General features: G+C 38.5%; 1 protein-coding gene across 7 annotated transcripts in view; it reads left to right on the top strand.

The window, feature by feature from the left end:
* The window catches only part of ADAMTSL1 (ADAMTS like 1), a gene marked incomplete at its 5' end in the record, with an annotated part of 470,451 nt that overhangs the window by 436,150 nt on the left and 14,501 nt on the right, over positions 1-19,800 (top strand). For 6 of the 7 annotated variants that reach the window (XM_084504894.1, XM_084504895.1, XM_084504897.1 and 3 more), the window contains 3 exons: positions 5,963-6,142; positions 7,855-7,989; positions 19,119-19,319. In XM_084504894.1, the coding sequence (XP_084361020.1) occupies positions 5,963-6,142; positions 7,855-7,989; positions 19,119-19,319 (516 nt within the window). The remainder of the gene's footprint in view (positions 1-5,962; positions 6,143-7,854; positions 7,990-19,118; positions 19,320-19,800) is intronic. The other variant, XR_014687385.1, reaches the window with a different exon arrangement.

Consider the following 19,800-nt stretch of genomic DNA (forward strand, 5'->3'; position numbering starts at 1 on the left):
TCAAGTGAAGGACATAATAATATAGTCCTTTCCTGATTTGTTTTGTTTTGTTTTTCCTTCAATTTAGAGTGCAAGAATTCAGAGTAATCCCACTGAAACAGGCTTTTCCCTGAAACTTTTTCCAACCAGAGACTGAATGCCCCTCACTATTAGAATGACAGTTTGCCTCTTTTCAATGGTGACCAAAAAAGACTGACCTTACCTGTCTGTAGCTGTCTTGACCTGTTAGTGGTAATGGTATTGGGATGAAAAGGTGGAGAAAGAGAGAGCGAGAGATGGGAAATCTCTAAAGAAACAAGGACAGATCTTTTATTCACAGAATCACAGAATTGCCTAGGTTGGAAGAGACCTCCAAGATCACCTAGTCCAACCTCTGACCTAACACTAACCAGTCCTCCACTAAACCACATCACTAAGCTCTACAAGACCTCCAGGGATGGTGACTTAACCACTTCCCTGGGCAGCCCATTCCAATGCCTAACAACCCTTTCGGTAAAGAAGTTTTTCCTAATATCCAACCTAAACTTTCATTAAACTTTCATGCATAGTAGAGGGGGGAAAGGAGGGGAAGGGAGTGGCTTGCAAAACCCAAAGTGAGCCGTTTTAAGTGTTACACAAATATCTGTGGAGGCTTGTAGGAAGTCTCTTGCTTTAGCTTCTTATCTCTAGCAGCTACTTCAGATGATTGCAAATAAGCATCTGCACTACAAACATAGAAATGTCCCTCTTTCCTTAAACTTCCTGCTCACTTTAAACACAATGGTTGTGAGTTTTCCTTGTTCAAGTGCTGCCAACCACACCCCTATCAAGTTTGCACTACTTGGTCATCTCTCTAGCAAAGCGTGCATGATAGCTGTGCAAACACTAGGCTGGGATATCAACGTATTAATTATTCTCAGTGCGATTAATGAAAGAAAAGTACAATATCTAGAGGTTCACGAAGGAATAAGTGCAACAATCCTGTTGTCCACTCCTCACACTTTTATTGCAACCAGACTGATACTCAATGCTTTTCAAGGAAGAAGTAGATAAAAACATTATGGTCATTAAGCCCATATATATTCCCACACATACAAAGTGGAAGAGGTTAGCTGGCTTCCTCAAAGTCAGGGTGTTCATGTCAAAGCTAAGAATAGAACCTGTGTTTCCTGTCTTCCTGTTGTGTATCTAGTTTTTTAACAATTAACATAATTCCTAGTCATCAGTATATCAATAGTCATCAGTATGATTCATGATGATAGTTTATATACAAAGAACTTTTTGTCAGTCTTTTCTCTCTGATAACCAGGGACAGAGACCATGACACAATGCAAGAGAGCAGCACATAGGTGCGCCATGGGAGATTCAGACTGATCATTAGGAAAAATGTTTAACTGTGATGGTATGTCTCTAGTGGACCAGACTTCCTAGAGAGATAGTTGATGCCCTGTACCTGTCAGTGGCCAAGAGGCATTTGGGTAATGCCCTCAATAACACGATTTAACTTTTGGTTAGCCCTGAAGTGGTCAGGTAGTTCAACTTGACAATCTCTGTAGAGCTACAGAGTCAGCAGGACAGCAGAATAAGTACTTATATGATAAATACTAAATGTAAGGGTCAGTTACATTTTCTAACGCTGCTCTTGTGGGCAAGGGACGGAAATATACACTTGCTGCCAACAGGTGTTGATAAGCCTGAAGAAGGTTCCTTAAAAAGAAGAGAGAATGAAATTTCCAGACCTTAGGAAATAATTTTATATTGCTATTTAACTTATGAAAAGCATAAGTATTGTTAAAGTCTGTGTTCAGGACTGAAATGTAAAGATGTTACTTGTAAGTCAAGGGAAGGCAGAATCATCTGAGTATATTACAGTTTAATTGGCCTCTGATATGAATTATCTCAGACTTAATTCTTGAGGAAAAAGGTGCTGTGCTTTTCTTCAAGCTTGAAAAATCAGTCTCATTTAACTTGACATGACTTTGCTATTCTGTCTATGGAGGTGAAAGGATATTTTTAAAACATAGGAAATTGTGGTCAAGCCCAGACTTCTCCAAAACTGAGCCTAAAGAAACTCCCTTCCAGAATCACTTGGCAACTCTGCAGAGCCTATGGCTTCCAGCTAGAGAATCTTCTCCAATTTTAAGAAAGCAAACAGACTTTTTCGTGTGGGCAATTCAAATGCTCTAGGCACTTTCACTTCCAAATGGGATGTGGGAGCAATTTGGATCACATCAGTAACACTAGGAAGGTTTTTGTTGACTTCAACACTTAAAGTATGGAGATATTCATTAGGATACATTAGGATTAGAAGATTTGATCAGCAAGGCCCAGGTTGTTATTGGCAATGCAATTAGATGTGAAAGGAGGAATCTATATTAAAAATCTGATTCATAGAGCATTTCTCCATGGTATCCTTTAAGGCATAAAACTTCTAACAGAGGCCCCTGTCTGCAAAGTGTCATGTACCATTAACCACTGTTGAATCAGAATAGATTTGAAAGAGTGACTTAAAATACATAACCATCCTTCCCTATGTCTCTTTCCTTGTGTATCCTTCTCCTTCTGATATCAGATTTTTCAGCTGTCCTAAGCATTTCTTTCTTCTGTGTTTCATCTGTATGCTGGAGGTTGCAGTTTTCTAGTTCTTGCCTTGCTTTGTGACTCATTTGTTCCTCAACTGTGCCAGATTCTGATATATGTCAGAATATTGTGGCACAGAAAACAAGTAATCACTGCTAGATTCTTGCATTGTTATGCTTCCTTTCCCGAAAAACTCCTGTTTTAGCAAAATCATCTTGATTGGTGCGCACAGTTCTGCTTGTTACATACAAGCAAAGGTAACCTTTGTTGTGATAGATGCCTGCACAGTGATGGAGGGGAAAGCTGAAGAAAAATAAATATTGAGTAACTATTCACTGCCTAAAGTTTTGTCTGCCCAGCAAAGTGAGGTTTGTTTCCAGCTGGCAGTTCTCAGACTTTCAGTCTCTGTGATTGTTTCTGCAAAGCGAACACATTCAGCCTTCTGTCCTCTCTCATTCACCATTATCCAACAAAACTGATTGAAATGCTCTTGCTACCCCTTGTGGCAATGCTGTGCAATAATGCATTTGCTCATGCCTGTGCTGTCTGCCTCCTATTTTTGTCTTGAAATACTTTAGGTCTATATGTGTCAGTAAAGGTCAAAGCATAATAGAAAATGAGTCTGTTGCTCCCTGACACATACAACACTTATTATCTTCCCTAAGACAAGCTGTAGGAAAAGCTGTAAGGTTTGGTTTCAAAACATCTCATTTTAGAGTAGAAACTTCACATAAAAGGCAGAGGAAGAAGTCCCTTTTTAAACTAGCAGCCAGAGAAATGGTTTTGTAGGGATGCTGGACATCTTGCAGGTATAATGCTTTCATAGACTGAACACAAATACAGTGAACCTTACCTTGCTGTAATAAACCAACAACAACTCCTTGTTGGTTCTTCTAGTGAAGTGAATACAAGAAGAACCTACCTTCCTGGAGTAAGCTTCTAAGAGCAGCTCTCTGCAATGAGCAAATTATTTTTCTGTCTGCCTGTCTGTATTTATTAATTTTAAGTCCCTGTTCCTGGGAACTGAGATTATACGAGATCCTCAGTTTTCATTACCCCTTCACCTAATTCTTTACTTCTCTCAGCATTCCTCATCCCCCCTATTCTCACACTGTTTCCACTGACCTATTGTCAAGAAGAACTTGAAAGCTCTACCCATGTCTTCCTATTCAAAGGAAAGAAAGAAGAACCTTACTGGGAATGGAAGAAATCTCAGTTTTATAATTTTATAAGCCTATTATTGTTTATTTCTGAGGTACCTATTGCTTCAATGCCTAAGTAGGACAATAGCCATAATATGAAAATCTGTGCACTGTAACTAATTTAAACTGCAAGAAAGAACTGATCATCCCTTGACTAGTGTGACACTGAGAGGAAAAGTTCTGGTATGTGTGTGTACGATCTCAGGTACTACAGAACTGAAAAGTCTCCATTTTCTCTCATCTCTCCAGAACTCACCTCTCATACTTCCTTTCCTTGCAAAGGAACCACAATAAACACACAGGCTTGAAAAACTTAAGGGTTGGGGTTGTTTGCTATCCTGTGGTTGTTGGAACTCCCTTGAGGACTCTGCCTGGATAATCTGGAAAAAATCAAAGTGAGCTTTTAAGTGGTGGTCGGCCCACCCATGCCACACAGGTCAAAGAGTAGCAGCCAGATGGAGAGCTGTGTACAGGTCATGTCCCAGCTGGGAGTTCAAAAACAGGCCAATAACCCATGCTTTAAGAAAAAAGAAAAAAAAAAAGTTGAGGTATAGAAACATAAGCAAAGGTAAGCATTTGGAAAACAGCATCACAGACAAAAACAATTGGTACTCTCAGTATGCCATGAAGGTTTCAGATTAGTATGTATTACTAACTACCAAACATGAGAAAAATCTTACAGTCTTTTACAGACTATTTTCTTCTAATTTATGAATGTGGATAAGACTCTCTGCCCTTACAGACCTTCCTGGCTGCCAAGCTCAGATGTACTCATTCCAGATGTCTTGGCAAAGTCAACAGGTAATTCTGGAAGAGGTGGAAAAAAAGGACAAAATACTTTGATGTGGAAGAATAGGGAAAACCCTTTCCCACTTCCATCTGCACATGCTTAGTGAGGAAACTACAATCAACCAGTCACTATAAATACAGACAAATGGGTGGTCATTCTTAGTGAGCACAGCCAGAGGTATTTCTAGTGACAGGATCACAAAACAGACAAATAGAGTGGCTTTTCTTTTATAATGTGGATATACAACTCATGAAGTAGTGGCAGTGGGCAGAGGAACATGTTGCTGTGAAATAAGTCAGGGAAAGATTTAGGTGAGAAACACATGCTTAAGAATAGTTGCCCAAAAACATTCCTTTAAACACAAGGAAACTGGACATTCATGCAAAAGTGGTTAACTGGTACCCACTTACAGAGGATACAGCAACTGGGATATTGTACACTCCGTCAGTTACCAGGATTAGGTATGTACTGCTCTTTACAGTAGCACATAGTAACTGTTTCTCCCAGGCACAACTCCATAGATCTATCCCATCTATTAAAGCTTCCAGTACTGTTCACATAAACCAATGGTTTAGTAGTCAGTGACACTGAATTGCCTGATACAACACGCATTTAAATTGAACTAAATATCAGTATATCAAGGAAATGCTCTTTACTGCAAGAGCAGCAGTCTTGATAGCTACAGATGAGAGCCTCTTTCTACAAGAGGGCACCAAACAGAGAGGGACCTTAGATCAAAGCACATGAAAGGAAGCAATTTCTCCTGTAGTGGGTTATGAATCTGTAACAACGTGTTGTATGAACACTCCTGGCTAGATCAGTGAAACTGCTTTTCTGAAGATGTAAATGCCAATTATTTGCCTACATTCAGAAAATAAGATTGGATGAATTCTTAGAAAGGAAATCCATGGAGGCTTCCTAAATGCACAGAAACTACTTCTGGCTTAGGAAGTTCCTAAGCTGAACATGGGAGGATGCTGGGAGAGTGTTAGCAGGAAGCATTGTATATGTTTGTCTTTTTCTTACTCTTCCTGAGGCACCAGCTTATGACTGCTGCTGGAGACAGCATACTAAACTAGATTAACCATCATTCTGATCCCATATAGACTTGCTCTTAAGAGTGATGATTTCACTGTTCTCTTGTACAACTTTAGGGTATAAAAAGGAAGACTTCAGTTGCATTTTAATTCTGCTTTGCCTCAGAGGTATCTAAGAAATACAAGGTAGACAGTCTGAAGGAGTTGACTTAACAGTTCTGAACTGAAAAAAAAAAAAAAAAAATGTTACTTGAAAGTCATGTTAAAAGCTTGTTTTAATTTTTCTGTCTTAAACATTTTGTCTGCAGCTACTGTGACACTGTTCAGCAACTACTATATCTTACGTGTGTTATATGTTGTCAATGTTTTTCCAGGTGTTCCTGAAGCAGAAGTTACTTGGTTTAAAAATAAGGTGAAGCTATCCTCTGCTCACCACCTGCATGATGGGTTGCTGCTAATTGCGAATGTTTCTCTGGCAGATCAGGGTTTATACTCCTGCAAGGCAGCCAATCTTCGTGGGGAGGTAACTGAAAGCTCCCAGCTGTTTGTTCTTGGTAAGTTCAGGGTATTTTTCATTTGAAGCCACAGGAATATGGCTGAAGGCACAATTAGCCTTCAGAATTAGTCAGAGAACATGGAGAGAGTGAATGACATACAGACAAAATGTTTGAACCCAGGGACAGCCCCTCCCAGTCTTGACATATCCAATTTCACTCTTTCAGACCTACTGGCTAAGAAAAACATTTATTAACAATTTCTTAAAGTGGCTCTCTTGAGATGAGATTGATGCCATTTTTTTCCCTGTGAAGTGCTCTGCTTCTGCTTGGCAGTCTTTCTGGTACATGGCTGTGTGGTACTGACCCATTTCATATCAAGCAGGTGCATAAACACAGTGCACTTTCAAAAAAACACTTCCCAAGTTCGGTGAAGTTTACTTTTTCTTGGGTTTCCAAATAACAGGCAGAAAGCCTGTCTGGGTGATTTAAAAAGACAATGTCAGTTGTGAAATATGGGTGGAAGTGTTACCTGTGGGAAAGGGTTTTCCTTTCTGAGCAACTCACCTCTATTATTTCTCCCTGCCTGGAAGATGAATGATCCAACCAGACTATGTAAATGCTTTAGTACATTTGATAGTGAAGTGTCAAATTTTGAAACCTAGTCCATGCTATTGGTACAAAATCACTAAAGCAGCCACTACAGCTCTCATTTTTCATTACTGGAGTGAGCATAGGTCTTATGGATGATAGAGCTTCCAGAGGAAGTTTTAAAGTGAGATTTCTTACAGTTTCACAGCATTCTAACAGCATTCACATGATTCCCCTATGAATCCCGACTGGCTCTAGAAACTGAGTTGAAAAAAAATCTGCAATAAATATCAGCTGGGTTTCAGGCTGTACATCAGAACTCCCACAAGATTTTTAGATGCTTTTCTGACCTCTAAAAATGGCTTATTTTTTAAAGATTCAAAGTTACTGTGGGTTATGTAAGCTTTTTCTTTTAGGCAAATCACATTTTTAGTTTCTTGGTGGAAATAAATAGTACAAGCATCCATGTACTTCTGGTGTTGAATATGCTGAGCAGCAGAAATATTGCTCGGTTTGTGCTGTGATCTTATCGAAAAGTGATGAGGCCACCATTCACTTAAATCAAATATTCTATAATTTCCACAACAAAAAGAATTGGGAATGATAGGCAATGCAATCTTTTTTTTAAATAGTTTTACTGTTATAAAGGACTAAATCATGCAGTTCTCAGTGTAGACTGATCCTCTTGAGCTCTTTGAGCTCTTAGTCCTTTGTAGCTCTGCCTAAGTATACCACAAGATTTGACAGGGTTATAACCATATTTAATCATGGCATGATTCAGTCTGTAGCAGACATGAAAAGTTTTCGAGTGACTGCCATGGACATTTGATTAGGCTGCTATGCTGTATAAATTTGCCCTTTATCTCTTGATACCACATACTTTCAGTACATAAAAAATGGTCAACCTATAATGCCATGGTAGCCTTCAGACATAATTTCTTTTATTTTGTAGTCATACTTATCTAGATGTTATTTTAATACTTCCTCTAGTGTCTTACCTAATATCAAATAAAGCACACCTTTAGTAATTTCCTGAAGCTGCTTAGAGTGCCCCTTTGAAATTATAATGTTGCAGCATGGCCAGTAACACAGTAGCAGGTAGTGGTGTGTTTTTTTTAAGTCCCTGAGGTATTTTCTGCTATAGTATTGCTAATCACTTCAGTTTCCCAATCTGTTACTAGAGCCTCCGCGACCCGTTCCTCACCTAGAAGACTTCACAGCAGTGCTTTTCAGCACTGGGACCAGACTTCCTTCAGTGCTGACTTCTCCTTCAGGAACAAAAATGGCCATCAGTCCAGGGAGCTCTGCTCTCATAGGTAAGTCAAGTGTCTTATGTTTTTTTTATTTTTTTTTAGATTAAAGAGGTTTCTTTACATTACAGGCTTACATTATCTATACACAGAGCACTGGAACAGTCTTTTGGCCATCATAATAATTGTTAAATTGTTTTCAGAACTTGGAAACTCTTTTTTATTCATTAAGAAAGAAAGAAAAAAATAGTCCTCTTATTAGTGTTACACCCCAATGCTGTAGGCAAAGGTCTCCATTGTGCCACACTTCATAACACCCTGTAATAAGCAATCTGTGACCTAAAAGGCTGGCAATGTCTTTCAACACAAGACGTGGAAAACTGGCGAGTCAGTTGATCTAAGAGAAGAAATGCTTATGGATATGTTTTTCTATTTCTTCTGCATTTGTGTACTAGTCTTCCCATATGTCTACTAATCCATATTGTATGTAATCCTTCTCCAAGGCAGTTTCTTGTTTTCCCTATCCCTCTAGCCTTGCTTTTTCTCTTACAAGGTTTCTTTTAATCCTGTTCATTTCACTTTTCTTTGTTATATCACACAACCAATGTGTGCAGAAAGCAATATAAGGAAATAATCTCCAATTAAATGTTATCCCTGTCTTCACTATTTTATTCTGCCTTCCATATAGCTTTCTCTTTTCTACAGTCCAAGTTCTGTTAGAGGCTGCAAACTCTTCTCATATCTGTGAACGTGATTTGTCTACAAAGAGAATCTTACCCTTTTTTAAAGTTCAGGGCATGTTTATTTTAAATTTCATTTTTTCACACTGATCTTCAGCTTCTAATTACTATCAGGCTCAGATAGGCAAACAGCTTCTCCAACATTCTTGGTATTGCATATGGAGAAATCTCACCAAGTTTTGCAGTTTCAGAACAATCTTTTACCTTTTCAGAGGTAAGAATCTGAAACTTTCATTGAAGGGTCTGTAGCTGTCTGGTTGTTTAAAGTTCTGGTCTCTGTATTTTCCATTATTTTTAACATTTACTAGCAATTTTAGGACTTTCTTTTCACAATGGGGGCTATCTATTTACGTTTTTAGTTTTGCAGTGTTTACTTTACCCTAGTGTTAACATCTGTGTACATTTGCAATAGCTTTCAGCATGCAGCTCTGGATTACATTTCTGCTTGCACAAAAACTGCAGTGAAATAGCCCTTGTTGTGGGGAATATCTGAAGGTATTTATTAGTATCAAATAAATCATTTTGAGTAGGTTTTATTGTATTCACTATTGTTAAGACTGGGTCACGCTCCTGTTTCATCCATTTCCTCTCACTTTTCCAGAGAGAGGTATTTATGTTGCAGGGATATTTGACTGTTTGAAAATAGCAATCAAATAGAAAAGGGTGTTCTTCCCTGCCTGTGTATAACCTCTAAACTAATTTTATTTGACCATGTTGCCCTGTACTTTGCCCTTCCACTTCAGGGGTAAAAATCTCTATGAATCTCAATAGCAAAATAACAAAGCAGATTCCTTCTTGACACAACTCCCTCCACTTCACTCAAGTTTTACTGACCTGAGTTTGAGGCCTACATTACTAAAACCCGAGGAAAGCTCCTGAGAGATTTTTCCCAATGAAAAAATCAGCATGGGATGGGCTAGGAATCAATTTGTAAGCTACAGATTTACAAATTGTGTGCTTTGTCAAGTAATATCATCAAAACAAATATAGAAAGTATACATACATTGCCTGAATACATTGTCTGTAGCTGTCCTAAAGAATCTGGTTTCATTCACAAAGAGAACCATTACTGAAAAAAATAGGACTCAAGTCACCTATTTTTAAATCTACATCTAGATTATAGTGTACTCATATCAGTATAAATCGCAGTTACAGATTCTGTGTTTTCTCCCATACTTAGTCTCCCCACAGCCTTCCAGTATAGTGGGCGAGTTTATCACAGACCTCTGGAAGTTGTGGTGTAACCCTGCAAGCAGCTAAGGATCACACAGTTGTTCACCCACTCTCCCACTACAACAGTGGGATGGGGGAGATAATCAGTTAAAAAAAAAAAAAACTTGTAGTTGAGATAAAGGCAAATTAATACCAAATAAAAAGGGAGAAGGAAGGAAGGAAGGAAGGAAGGGAGGAAGGAAGGAAGGAAGGAAGGAAGGAAGGAAGGAAGGAAGGAAGGAAGGAAGGAAGGAAGGAAGGAAGGAAGGGAGGAAGGGAGGAAGGGAGGAAGGGAGGAAGGGAGGAAGGGAGGAAGGGAGGAAGGGAGGAAGGGAGGAAGGGAGGAAGGGAGGAAGGGAGGAAGGGAGGAAGGGAGGAAGGGAGGAAGGGAGGAAGGGAGGAAGGGAGGAAGGGAGGAAGAAAGGAAAGGAGGGAGGGAGGGAGGGAAGGAGGAAGGGAGGAAGGGAGGGAGGGAGGGAGGGAATGCAAGACAAGCTCATGAATTTAGAAAGAAAGTGAAGCATAAATATGTAAAATAGCTAGGACGTGAAATGAAAAGTACATGTAACTCTTACTTGGCACAGTGCAAGGCTTAAGTAATGTCTCTAAAAAGAAAAAAAAAAAGCAACTCAGAAATATTAGACTTGTAAGAATGGAAGTTAGGCTATCTGTTATGTATAGCTGCAATGCATACTTTTAAGGCTTACTATACATTGATGAGATGTTCATATTTTGATCAAAATATATATATATATATAACAGCTTTCTAATTTTTTAAATCAAAATGGAAGATACCATCATTATGCAAATTCTTGGCCTTTATTCTGGTTTTATGCTTTGGATGAAATGAAACTGGTACAAGTACTGGAGCACTATGGCTATTCTAGTGAATCTGGAGATGTGACTAACCCTATTAGAAAAAGTCAGGGCATTTATTTGAAAAATGCTTTTCATACCCTTTTTATTTCCTGCTCTAGTCTCCTTGGAATTTGAGCTGTGCTTTTGCAACTCTAAATAGGATAAACACCATTTCTCTACCTTACAGAGACATTATGAGGATGAAGACATGGAAAGATACTGATCCAGTCAGCTCTTCCAGTATTGTGACTGTGTAGTTATCATATTTTCCATATTGTCATCCCCAGCTTAGGACTCTGAATTTTCATCTTTCCAGGCTATGCTTACATCTGTATCTATATACTAATAAATAACTTAATAAATAAATCATAGAATCATAGAATCATAGAATATCCTGAGTTGGAAGGGACCCTTAAGGATCATCAAGTCCAACTCTTGACACCGCACAGGTCTACCCAAAAGCTCAGACCATGTGACTAAGTGCACAGTCCAATCTCTTCTTAAATTCAGACAGGCTCAGTGCAGTGACCACTTCCCTGGGGAGCCTGTTCCAGTGTGCAACCACCCTCTCTGTGAAGAACCCCCTCCTGACGTCAAGCCTAAATTTCCCCTGCCTCAGCTTAATCCCGTTCCCACGGGTCCTGTCACTGGTGTTAATGGAGAAAAGGTCTCCTGCCTCTCGACACCCCCGTACGAGGAAATAAATCCATATAGGTAGGAGATACTAAAAATAACTGTAAAGTTAGATGATAAAGTGTATCATCTAAGTTTTATGACCAGAAAAGTTCAGTCAACTAAAAAAAATAAATAAATAAAAAATAAATAAAAATTTAAAAAAATATATTGTTGTTCCATATCAAGTTTGGATTCCAGTTATCAGCAGCAGTATTTCCCTCTCATTTTCCTTTTACCAGCTATAGTATACTCCCCTTATTTTCCAGTAGAGCCACTTAAATGTCCAGAAGAGACCTCAGAAAGCAGAGTGTGAAAGCATTTTTGTAGCCACCTTGCCTTCAATGGCCATATTTTTAGTGTGAATAAATGACTTTCTCTGAAAAGGGCAACTGCATTAGAACCAAGCCCTGATGTTCAAGCCCTAGAACCAAGAACCAAGAACCAAGAGCCGAGCCCTAGACTGGGTTTTCAGTCTAGAGGACCTGTACAAACCTTTGGCTAGTATTTGCCTCTCTGCATATTTGAGAGTCTTGGTGTGGCACTGAACAGAAGAATTGACCTAAAACTTTTTAATATTTTCTGGGGTGTTTTGTTGTGAGTCAAGTGCTATGCAGCTGTCTACTTTATGAGAAGAAGAAGTTCAAACTAATGCCATGATCACAATCAAACTCTCTAAGTAGAACAGAAAAAAGTTAGTGCTGCAATTTGTTGCTATGTGTCTTGCTTTGAGACAGAATTTGTAAACATAAAACTGTTATTTATTTGAAATCACTATGAAAAGTAATAAATGAACCTGATGAACATGACTGAACCCACCAGTATGGATCTGTAGCCATGTTTCATGGTATACTCAAGGAAGACTATCTGTTTGAAACTTCAGAAATTTTCCTTGGTTCCCTTTTCCGTTTCCTCTCTCATAAGGCTCATAAGCCTCTTCTAAATTTCCCTAGTTCTTGTGAATTAGTGCTGCAGTTGGAAATGGGATGTAGAAATACCTTAGTATTTCTTCTACTGTAGAAGTAACTTACAATCTGTGCAAAAAGTCAGTAAATATATAACTCATGAGTAATTATGATTAAACCAGTGTTTGTGCTCCCCTAAGGAATGAGGCAACTGCAGAAATTGTGCAGTAGGAGTCAGATAAAATCTTGACCATCTAGGAAGTTATTTTGCTACAACATCATTTTTCCCATCTCCTCTCACTCTGTAATAACTTGGACACCACGTTAGAAAAGTAGTTCTAATGTTAAAGAATGTTTTTTGGGGAAACTTTATATTACGTTAATAATATTTCCACTGTGTTGAGGATAAAGTACCAGGTGCATCCATGAGATAATCTGTCCAGTTAATTTTGTTTTCCATCCCCTTCCATTTTTGTCTCCATGGAAACGCTGCCTCATCACACTTTGAGAATTCCCATATAAGTTACATATCTGTAAGGATAAAATTAAAATGAGTATCATAGGTGTGCCATGATAATTATTTCCAGTTCCCTAGTCAGAGACTGTCACATTCTTTTCCATTCTAAAAGTTACGTAAGGTTCACATAGCATTGCTGTATCTTCCTTCTGCATCAGACTACACTACTAGCCTTTTGTTGAAAAGTGTAGATTTTCATTTGAACATGACTACTGTGTACAGTTCACAGTGTGTATGGTATGTAAACCATGTCTGCCTGGTCAAACACTTTGACCATGCTGATATAGTGTTTGTTCTTCAGGCAGTCATGCTCTGGTCCTGCTGCTGCAGAGCTCTGAAAGCAGAGTTAAAAGAACAAGGTCCTCAAGACACCCTGCTGCTTCAGTTTGGCACCATGAATGAGCCAATATGAGAACCACTGATCCAGCAGTGGTCCAAAATACTGCCACGTAAAATAGTATCACTGGCTTCATGGGAAATATCTGTATAATTCTGGTTTTGTGGCAAAAGCTGCAGCTCATGGCTTTTCCAGGAGCAGTGGCCTAGATTCTGTTCTAAAATACCCACTAAGGCATACTCTGTTGAGAGCTAGGGTGATGAGACTCACCACAGGTATCCCAGTCTTACCTGTCAATCTGCCAACTCCTTCACATAAAACATTGTTGTGCCTTTTGCACAACTTAAGCTTTGCTCTAGAGTAAGTGTTAAGAGAGTTTCAAACACCATGGGATTCCTAACCTGTAGACTAAAGGGCTTATCCATTCTCAATTCTGAAACACTCTCTCCTTCCGTGTTGGTTCTCAAGACCTCCCCTAAACTGTTAAAGCACTTGTTAATCAGACAAAAGTTACAGTCCCCTCTGGAGCAGGCAGCCCTTGCTGCCCTGCAGCGATCTGGCCCCCACCTCCTCTGCTCTGTGTTTGTTATTTTCCTTGCACCACAGGAAGTTTCCTGAGCTGATGAAGTCTCAGAATGCAGCAAGTTTATATCAGCTTAATAAATACAGAAAGGTTTCTCCAGCAGCACTGGCCTTCGCAGCTTGGGCTGCTAATCATGTTTTGTGCTAGCTCTTGCTCTGTCTCCTTGTCAGACTTCTAGAGCTGCACTACTGCTCAGTGCATGCTCCACCTGACCGAGTGCTGTTTTTCACCCACAAGTATATTTGTGCAGTTAACTTGGAGCAGTAGCATCAGTGGAGCAAAATGTTAATCTGAAGTATATTCATTTCAGTCTTTGCCATGCACTGAATAAGCCCACGAAAGTTATCTAAGTTATTCAGCATTGTGTCCATTCTTGTAGGCACTGTTTTCATAATTTCTATTTTTTTTTATTTTTACCATTCCTAATTATTTTCATCCCAATTCTTAGTCATACAAGATTATTAGTGTGTAGGATTATAATTTTCAGAGTTCTTATTAGAAAACAAGCTCTTTTACTGAAGTCTGAAAGTTCCCTTGCTTTTTTAATGGGCTCAACACGTATATTTGGGAACATTTTTACAGCTTCTCTGAGGCAAGGAATGGGCCTATCTCAGGTTTTGTTGAATATGGTGTAGATTTAAAATGCTAAGTAAATGATATCTAATAACATCAACATGTGTGGCATTGGGTAACTAGTTTAGGTGTTTTGAAAACAGTTTAAAAGCCATGTCATATATTTAATATAGTAAGTTTCAACTGCTCGTTGGAGCCTTAAATAGTTATTTAAAATACCTAATACCTTTTTTTTTTTTTTTTTTTTTTTTAATTCTACTGTCATTAATTGAATTAGCATGTTTCAAGAATTCCTAAATACATGTCTTTCCTTGTCTAGCATAAATTCTTGTTCATTTGGATTTCTTTAAGTTATTAAAAACAAAGGTTATACTTACATTAACCTTGACCCTTTCTTCTGGGGGTTTGCAGGATCGCATTACCCTTTGTGAGTTTTATTTTATACACTGCATGAAAGCATTGAGAATTATGTTTCATAACAATTTTCATAACAACCAGAATTAACAATGTCAGTTTAAATTTACACTTTCTGCTTACTATATGAACAAATCTTTACTATTTAAGAAGAACTGTAAAGGCTTGTCTCTTAGTTTTGCCACTTCAGCAAACAGATTTTGCTTAGGGATTGTACGACTTTCAGACGTAATCTTACCTTACCTGCATTTGCTTAAAATTTCATACAATCATGCAATATCCCAAGTTGGAAGGGACATACAAGGATTATTGAGTCCAACTCCTGGCTCCACACAGGACTACCTAAAAATTAAACCGTATGTATGAGAGCATTGTCCTAACAGTTCTTGAACTCCAGCAGACTCGGTGCCATGACCATTTCCCTGTGAAATATGTTCCAGTGCCCAACCACCCACTCCATGAAGAACCTTTTCCAATACTCCCATCAAATTTTGCCCTTTATGTTAGATACAGGAGGGAAACAAATTTCTCTCTTTTTCTCTAATTAAATTGCAGAACTATTTGTCAGACAAATGCAAATGCATGACAAAAATCTATTCTTAAAAGAATAGGTATAATTCTGAAACACAGCTTTGTATTTTTTCCTTCTTTTACAAACTGTGTTTAGGTTAGTGCATAACTTATTTGCCATTTTTGTCATGCAATTCTGCTGACTTAAGTTAGCAGCCTGCTAAAAGGAATTCTAGAGTCAACAGCATTCACATTGCTTTGTCTCTGTCATTCAAGTGTGTGGGTGAGCAATGGGAGTATGCATGCTACATATTTTGTTCTTTGTGCAGTAGCCCAGAGTCTTTCTGTGGCTAAAGTCCTACAATGAAAGTCACAAATATATAATGGGGACTTCAATTTCTTCTACACTTTACATTTGCTCTTTCCTCTCGAGAAATTATTAGAATTGTGAAACATTGATCTTCCTTTTCCAAATACACCCTTGTTATCCTTGAAATATTAACATAATTCCTGCTAAAAGATGCAATTGGTATTAGGTTTTTGTTTGTTTGTCCAAATTTTGCACATCTGTGACTCATTCTGGCTTTGAATGAGTTCAGAGTCATGGCAGACCTTGAAAGGAAGGGTGAAGGCAGTATTTTCTTTCTCTAGGTAAGAACTGAAGAAGGTCCCTCTCATGCTACAACTTCCACTGCTCAGAACTAGTCCCAAAAAAAATTCTCCTCCCCATCTCTCTAGGTGTCTTGACATACTAGCACTCTTCAATAGCTGGGCTGTTTGGAAATAAAGCCAGTTTTTCCTCCTCAGGCTGTTTGTTTTATTATAGGGGCAGATGTTGAGTGTTGAGCTTTGGAAGGATAAAGCCATCAGTGTCCACAGGAATGGAAGGAAGTAGAGAATATGTGTTGTTAATCTGCATTAAGTTGCATTTAAATTTTTCCTGGGAGATTTAAAATGGGTATTAATGGAAGATATATTTTTTTATTGTACTGTGGTTCTCACTTAATATGAATAAAACATTATCCCATAGCTTATGCATCCCTAAATGTGGGAAACATAGAAAATGTCACTTGTGAAATGTGAATGATTCTTGTTCTGCATAGACAAATAAGGAGTATCCATTACATATGAGTCTCTTAGGTGTTAGTAAAGTTTTATTGTTAAATGTGAAAAAAATGTAATAATTACTTACTGGTAAAACATACTGAGGGAACAGAATTTGTTCTCCCCTCTCCCTCATCCCCCCCCTCCCCCCCCCCATATTGTTAATTGCTGGCTGATCCTTTAGCTAGTATTCTATTTACACATTTTGAAAGAATAAATAGTATCCAAGACCAGTGAAATAGTAACAGGAAGATTATATGGGTCTGCTTGGCAATAAAATTTTTAAAAGAAAAACAGGCATGAACTAGAACTAGTTGCACACTGAAATCAATTTCAGGTCCTCTGCATTTAATGTCAAACTGACCTTTCTGCTTTCTTCATTTATCCTGCTCAAACCGTTTGCAAATGCCAACAGTAAAACTGAATTCACAGCATGTCTTTTTCAGTTGTCATGGCTATATGCTGACCTGTGAAAACCGCTTCAATTATCTTACAAGTTGAGCAAACTATAAAAAATTAGAATACTGTAGGGAAAAATAATACGGCCACTTACTGTTTGTCCATTTCCTGAGTATTGCTTTGTTTTCTATTGCTTTTAACTCACACAACCTTAAACCATTTGGGCTGATACCTTTCACATCTCTCATTTAGTGGAGAATGAATATCTCCTGGAAACTGGGTAAGTTGTTTCTCAGAACAAGAGAAGGAAAAAACATCAGTACTTAGAAAGGACAAAAGGCGTAAGGTAAAATGAAGCAAATGCAGTGGAAATGTAATGTTAGGAAGAGAGCTGCCAAGGATAAAACTACATTAGACTTTGCCAAGGAAATTGAAAGAAAAAGCAAAGACTCTTCACCCTTATAAATAAAAGGGGAACACAGGAAGTGAAGTGATCTCTGTGAGCAATGAGCAGTCTCTCATTCTCCCTTTTTCATCTCATTTTTTTTTTCTTTATTTGTTTCTTTTTTGAGATTTAGCTGTATTAACCTGACTTTTGACAGTAAAACATTACCATTGCAACTGCACAGGCTAATGTGTACCCTATGTGCCTTCTGCTGGGGAATCTTTGCACTCACTAATATGTATTTCATAAAGAGTGAACCAGCCCAAAAGGGAAGTTTTGTCTAACCAACGCCTTGCCTCACAGAGCTTGCAGGCAGGGCATGAGGAACAGAGCCACGTGTGGCTAGTGTACTGGTGAGAGGCCCACTATTCATCCTTCTGAGTGGCAGACAGCCTGAGACGTAGACGTAGGTACTGTGAAGACCCCCTCTGCAGCCCCTGGATCTGTCTCTCAGCATCTGTGACATGCCATGCATGGGTCAGTCACCACTGGCTTTTTCCACCTTGAATGAATTCTTCTCGTTTGTATGAGCAAGCAAACTTTGATTCTCATGTGCAAGGCAGCATCTTCTGCTACAGAGTTAGTGTGCGTGGAGGTATGATCAGTGCCAAAAGGCAAATAAGTAAAGAATACTGCAGCCCATTTCCTAGTGTTACTGAAGGGTAGTGACTAAGGTCAAAACAAGGGTAGAAAGGGTCCTCACTGCAGAGACAAAAGGACAAAAGAGATTCATTATACGTAAGTATTATGAACAGAACAGCATAAAGCTGCTGTACCACAAGCTAACAATCAGTGTAGACTGCACCCCTAGAAACTTAGCCAGACCTTTTATGTATCAGAGAGATGCTGGAGGTGCAGGACGAGCATAATTTTCAAGCAGTCCAAATAATGTACAGATTCCCTTCAGCATGGCTTTTCTGGTTCTCCATCCCTGAAGTCGATGCAGATGGTTTACATCATGGCAATTGTCCATTTCTTTCTTTTTCCCCCAGGAAATACACAAGGTAACTTATCTATCTGTCCTCTGATACACATCTATCTTTCCATTATCAAGTCTCACAAAATTTCTGCTGTGTACAGTTCATCACTGAAGCCAGCAAAGTGTGCAGCTGGTAGGAGGACTACAGGAAACAATAACTTACAGATACACCCATTCCATTAGCTCAAAAGGCAAAGAATTCACCATGAAACCTCATTAGTTTATCTGATGATCAGTATGCACTCCCAAATGATGCTACAGATTTGCCAATTTTCTTTAGTTGCTTGGTTTGGTTGGTTTGGATTAAAGAATTGCTCATCACTGAGATAAACAACCTCTAAAAGCTGAATTCTGTCTTTGTTTTCTCAACATTTTTAATGAAAATTGTATGAAAAAAAAATGTGATAACTTTTGTGTAAATAAAACTTCTAATGTTTAAAACACTACAATTAAAAAAAAAAAAAAAAAAGGAAAAAAAAAAGAGAGAGAGAGAGAGAGAGAGAGAGAAAGGTGGTCCTGTGGCTAAAATAGAGGAGTTGGAGGGCAAGTTCTGTTCGTACTGCTTGCTCAAAAATGTTTGTTGAGCTTATGCTAGGTGTGTAACTTCATCTGCCACTTTCCCGAATACTGAAATGAGAATGATTTAAATTAATGGGAACCTTAGAAAGCTTGATATAAATATTTCTAAACTGATCTGAGATTTTCATATCGCTGATTAACTGGCTTTTTGGAGTTGTTGTTTTGCTTTTTTTGTTTGTTTGTTTCTTTTTGTTTTTTAAGCTGATGAGAAGGTACTCACTACTACAATATTTGTATTTTTCCTTATGAGAAAATTAGGAAAAAAATGAATTGAAGTGTTTTTTTCCTTTAATTTTGCTCTCTTCAGAGCACATAATTTTACAACAAGTTCAATACTCAGCAGGTTTATTTCATATCCTTATTTTCAGGTTGTGCTGTGGATGGCCATCCAACCCCAAACATCACCTGGCTTTACTCCGGCAAGCCTCTCAGTCTGAGGCATCACCTCCTGGCAGCAGGACGAGTTCTTCAGATATTCAACATTAGTGATGCTCCTGAAGGTGAATTCAGCTGTCTTGCTCAGAATGAGGCTGGCTCACTCATACAAAATACTTCCCTGACAATTCAAGGTAACTCTGGTTTCAGTCCTTCTCCCCCATGAAGCTCTTGGCATTGACTTCCCTGCATTGCTTTTCTTATCCTGTATTTCTTGTCTCTGAATCCAGGGCTGTGAAGCACAGCAGGAAATAGGTGTTTTGATGTTTTACCACCATAGATATAGATTTTCAGGCCTAGCAAATAACTTGCAATGTCTTAGGTTTCACTCGCAGTGTCACTTTTCCAAAACGACATCTGATGTTTCTGGCCTGCTGAGCATGTAGCACACCTTGATAATTCAAGCTATACTTATAGCTGCTGTGTCAACTAGAAATTTGAGACAGGTTTTCCACAGATCAAACCTTTAAAATTAGAAAACCTGCTGTTAATCTTCTCAAGTTATTGTTACACAGTCTCTTCTTGCTTGAAAACCCTTTGCTTGTAAAACTGCTGTCACTGTTATTTTTATCCTAGAAATAAAGTGACGGTGACAAAGTCACTGAACAGAGCAGT

Source organism: Aythya ferina (assembly GCF_964211825.1).
Source record: "Aythya ferina genome assembly, chromosome: Z".
Lineage (NCBI taxonomy): Eukaryota > Metazoa > Chordata > Aves > Anseriformes > Anatidae > Aythya > Aythya ferina.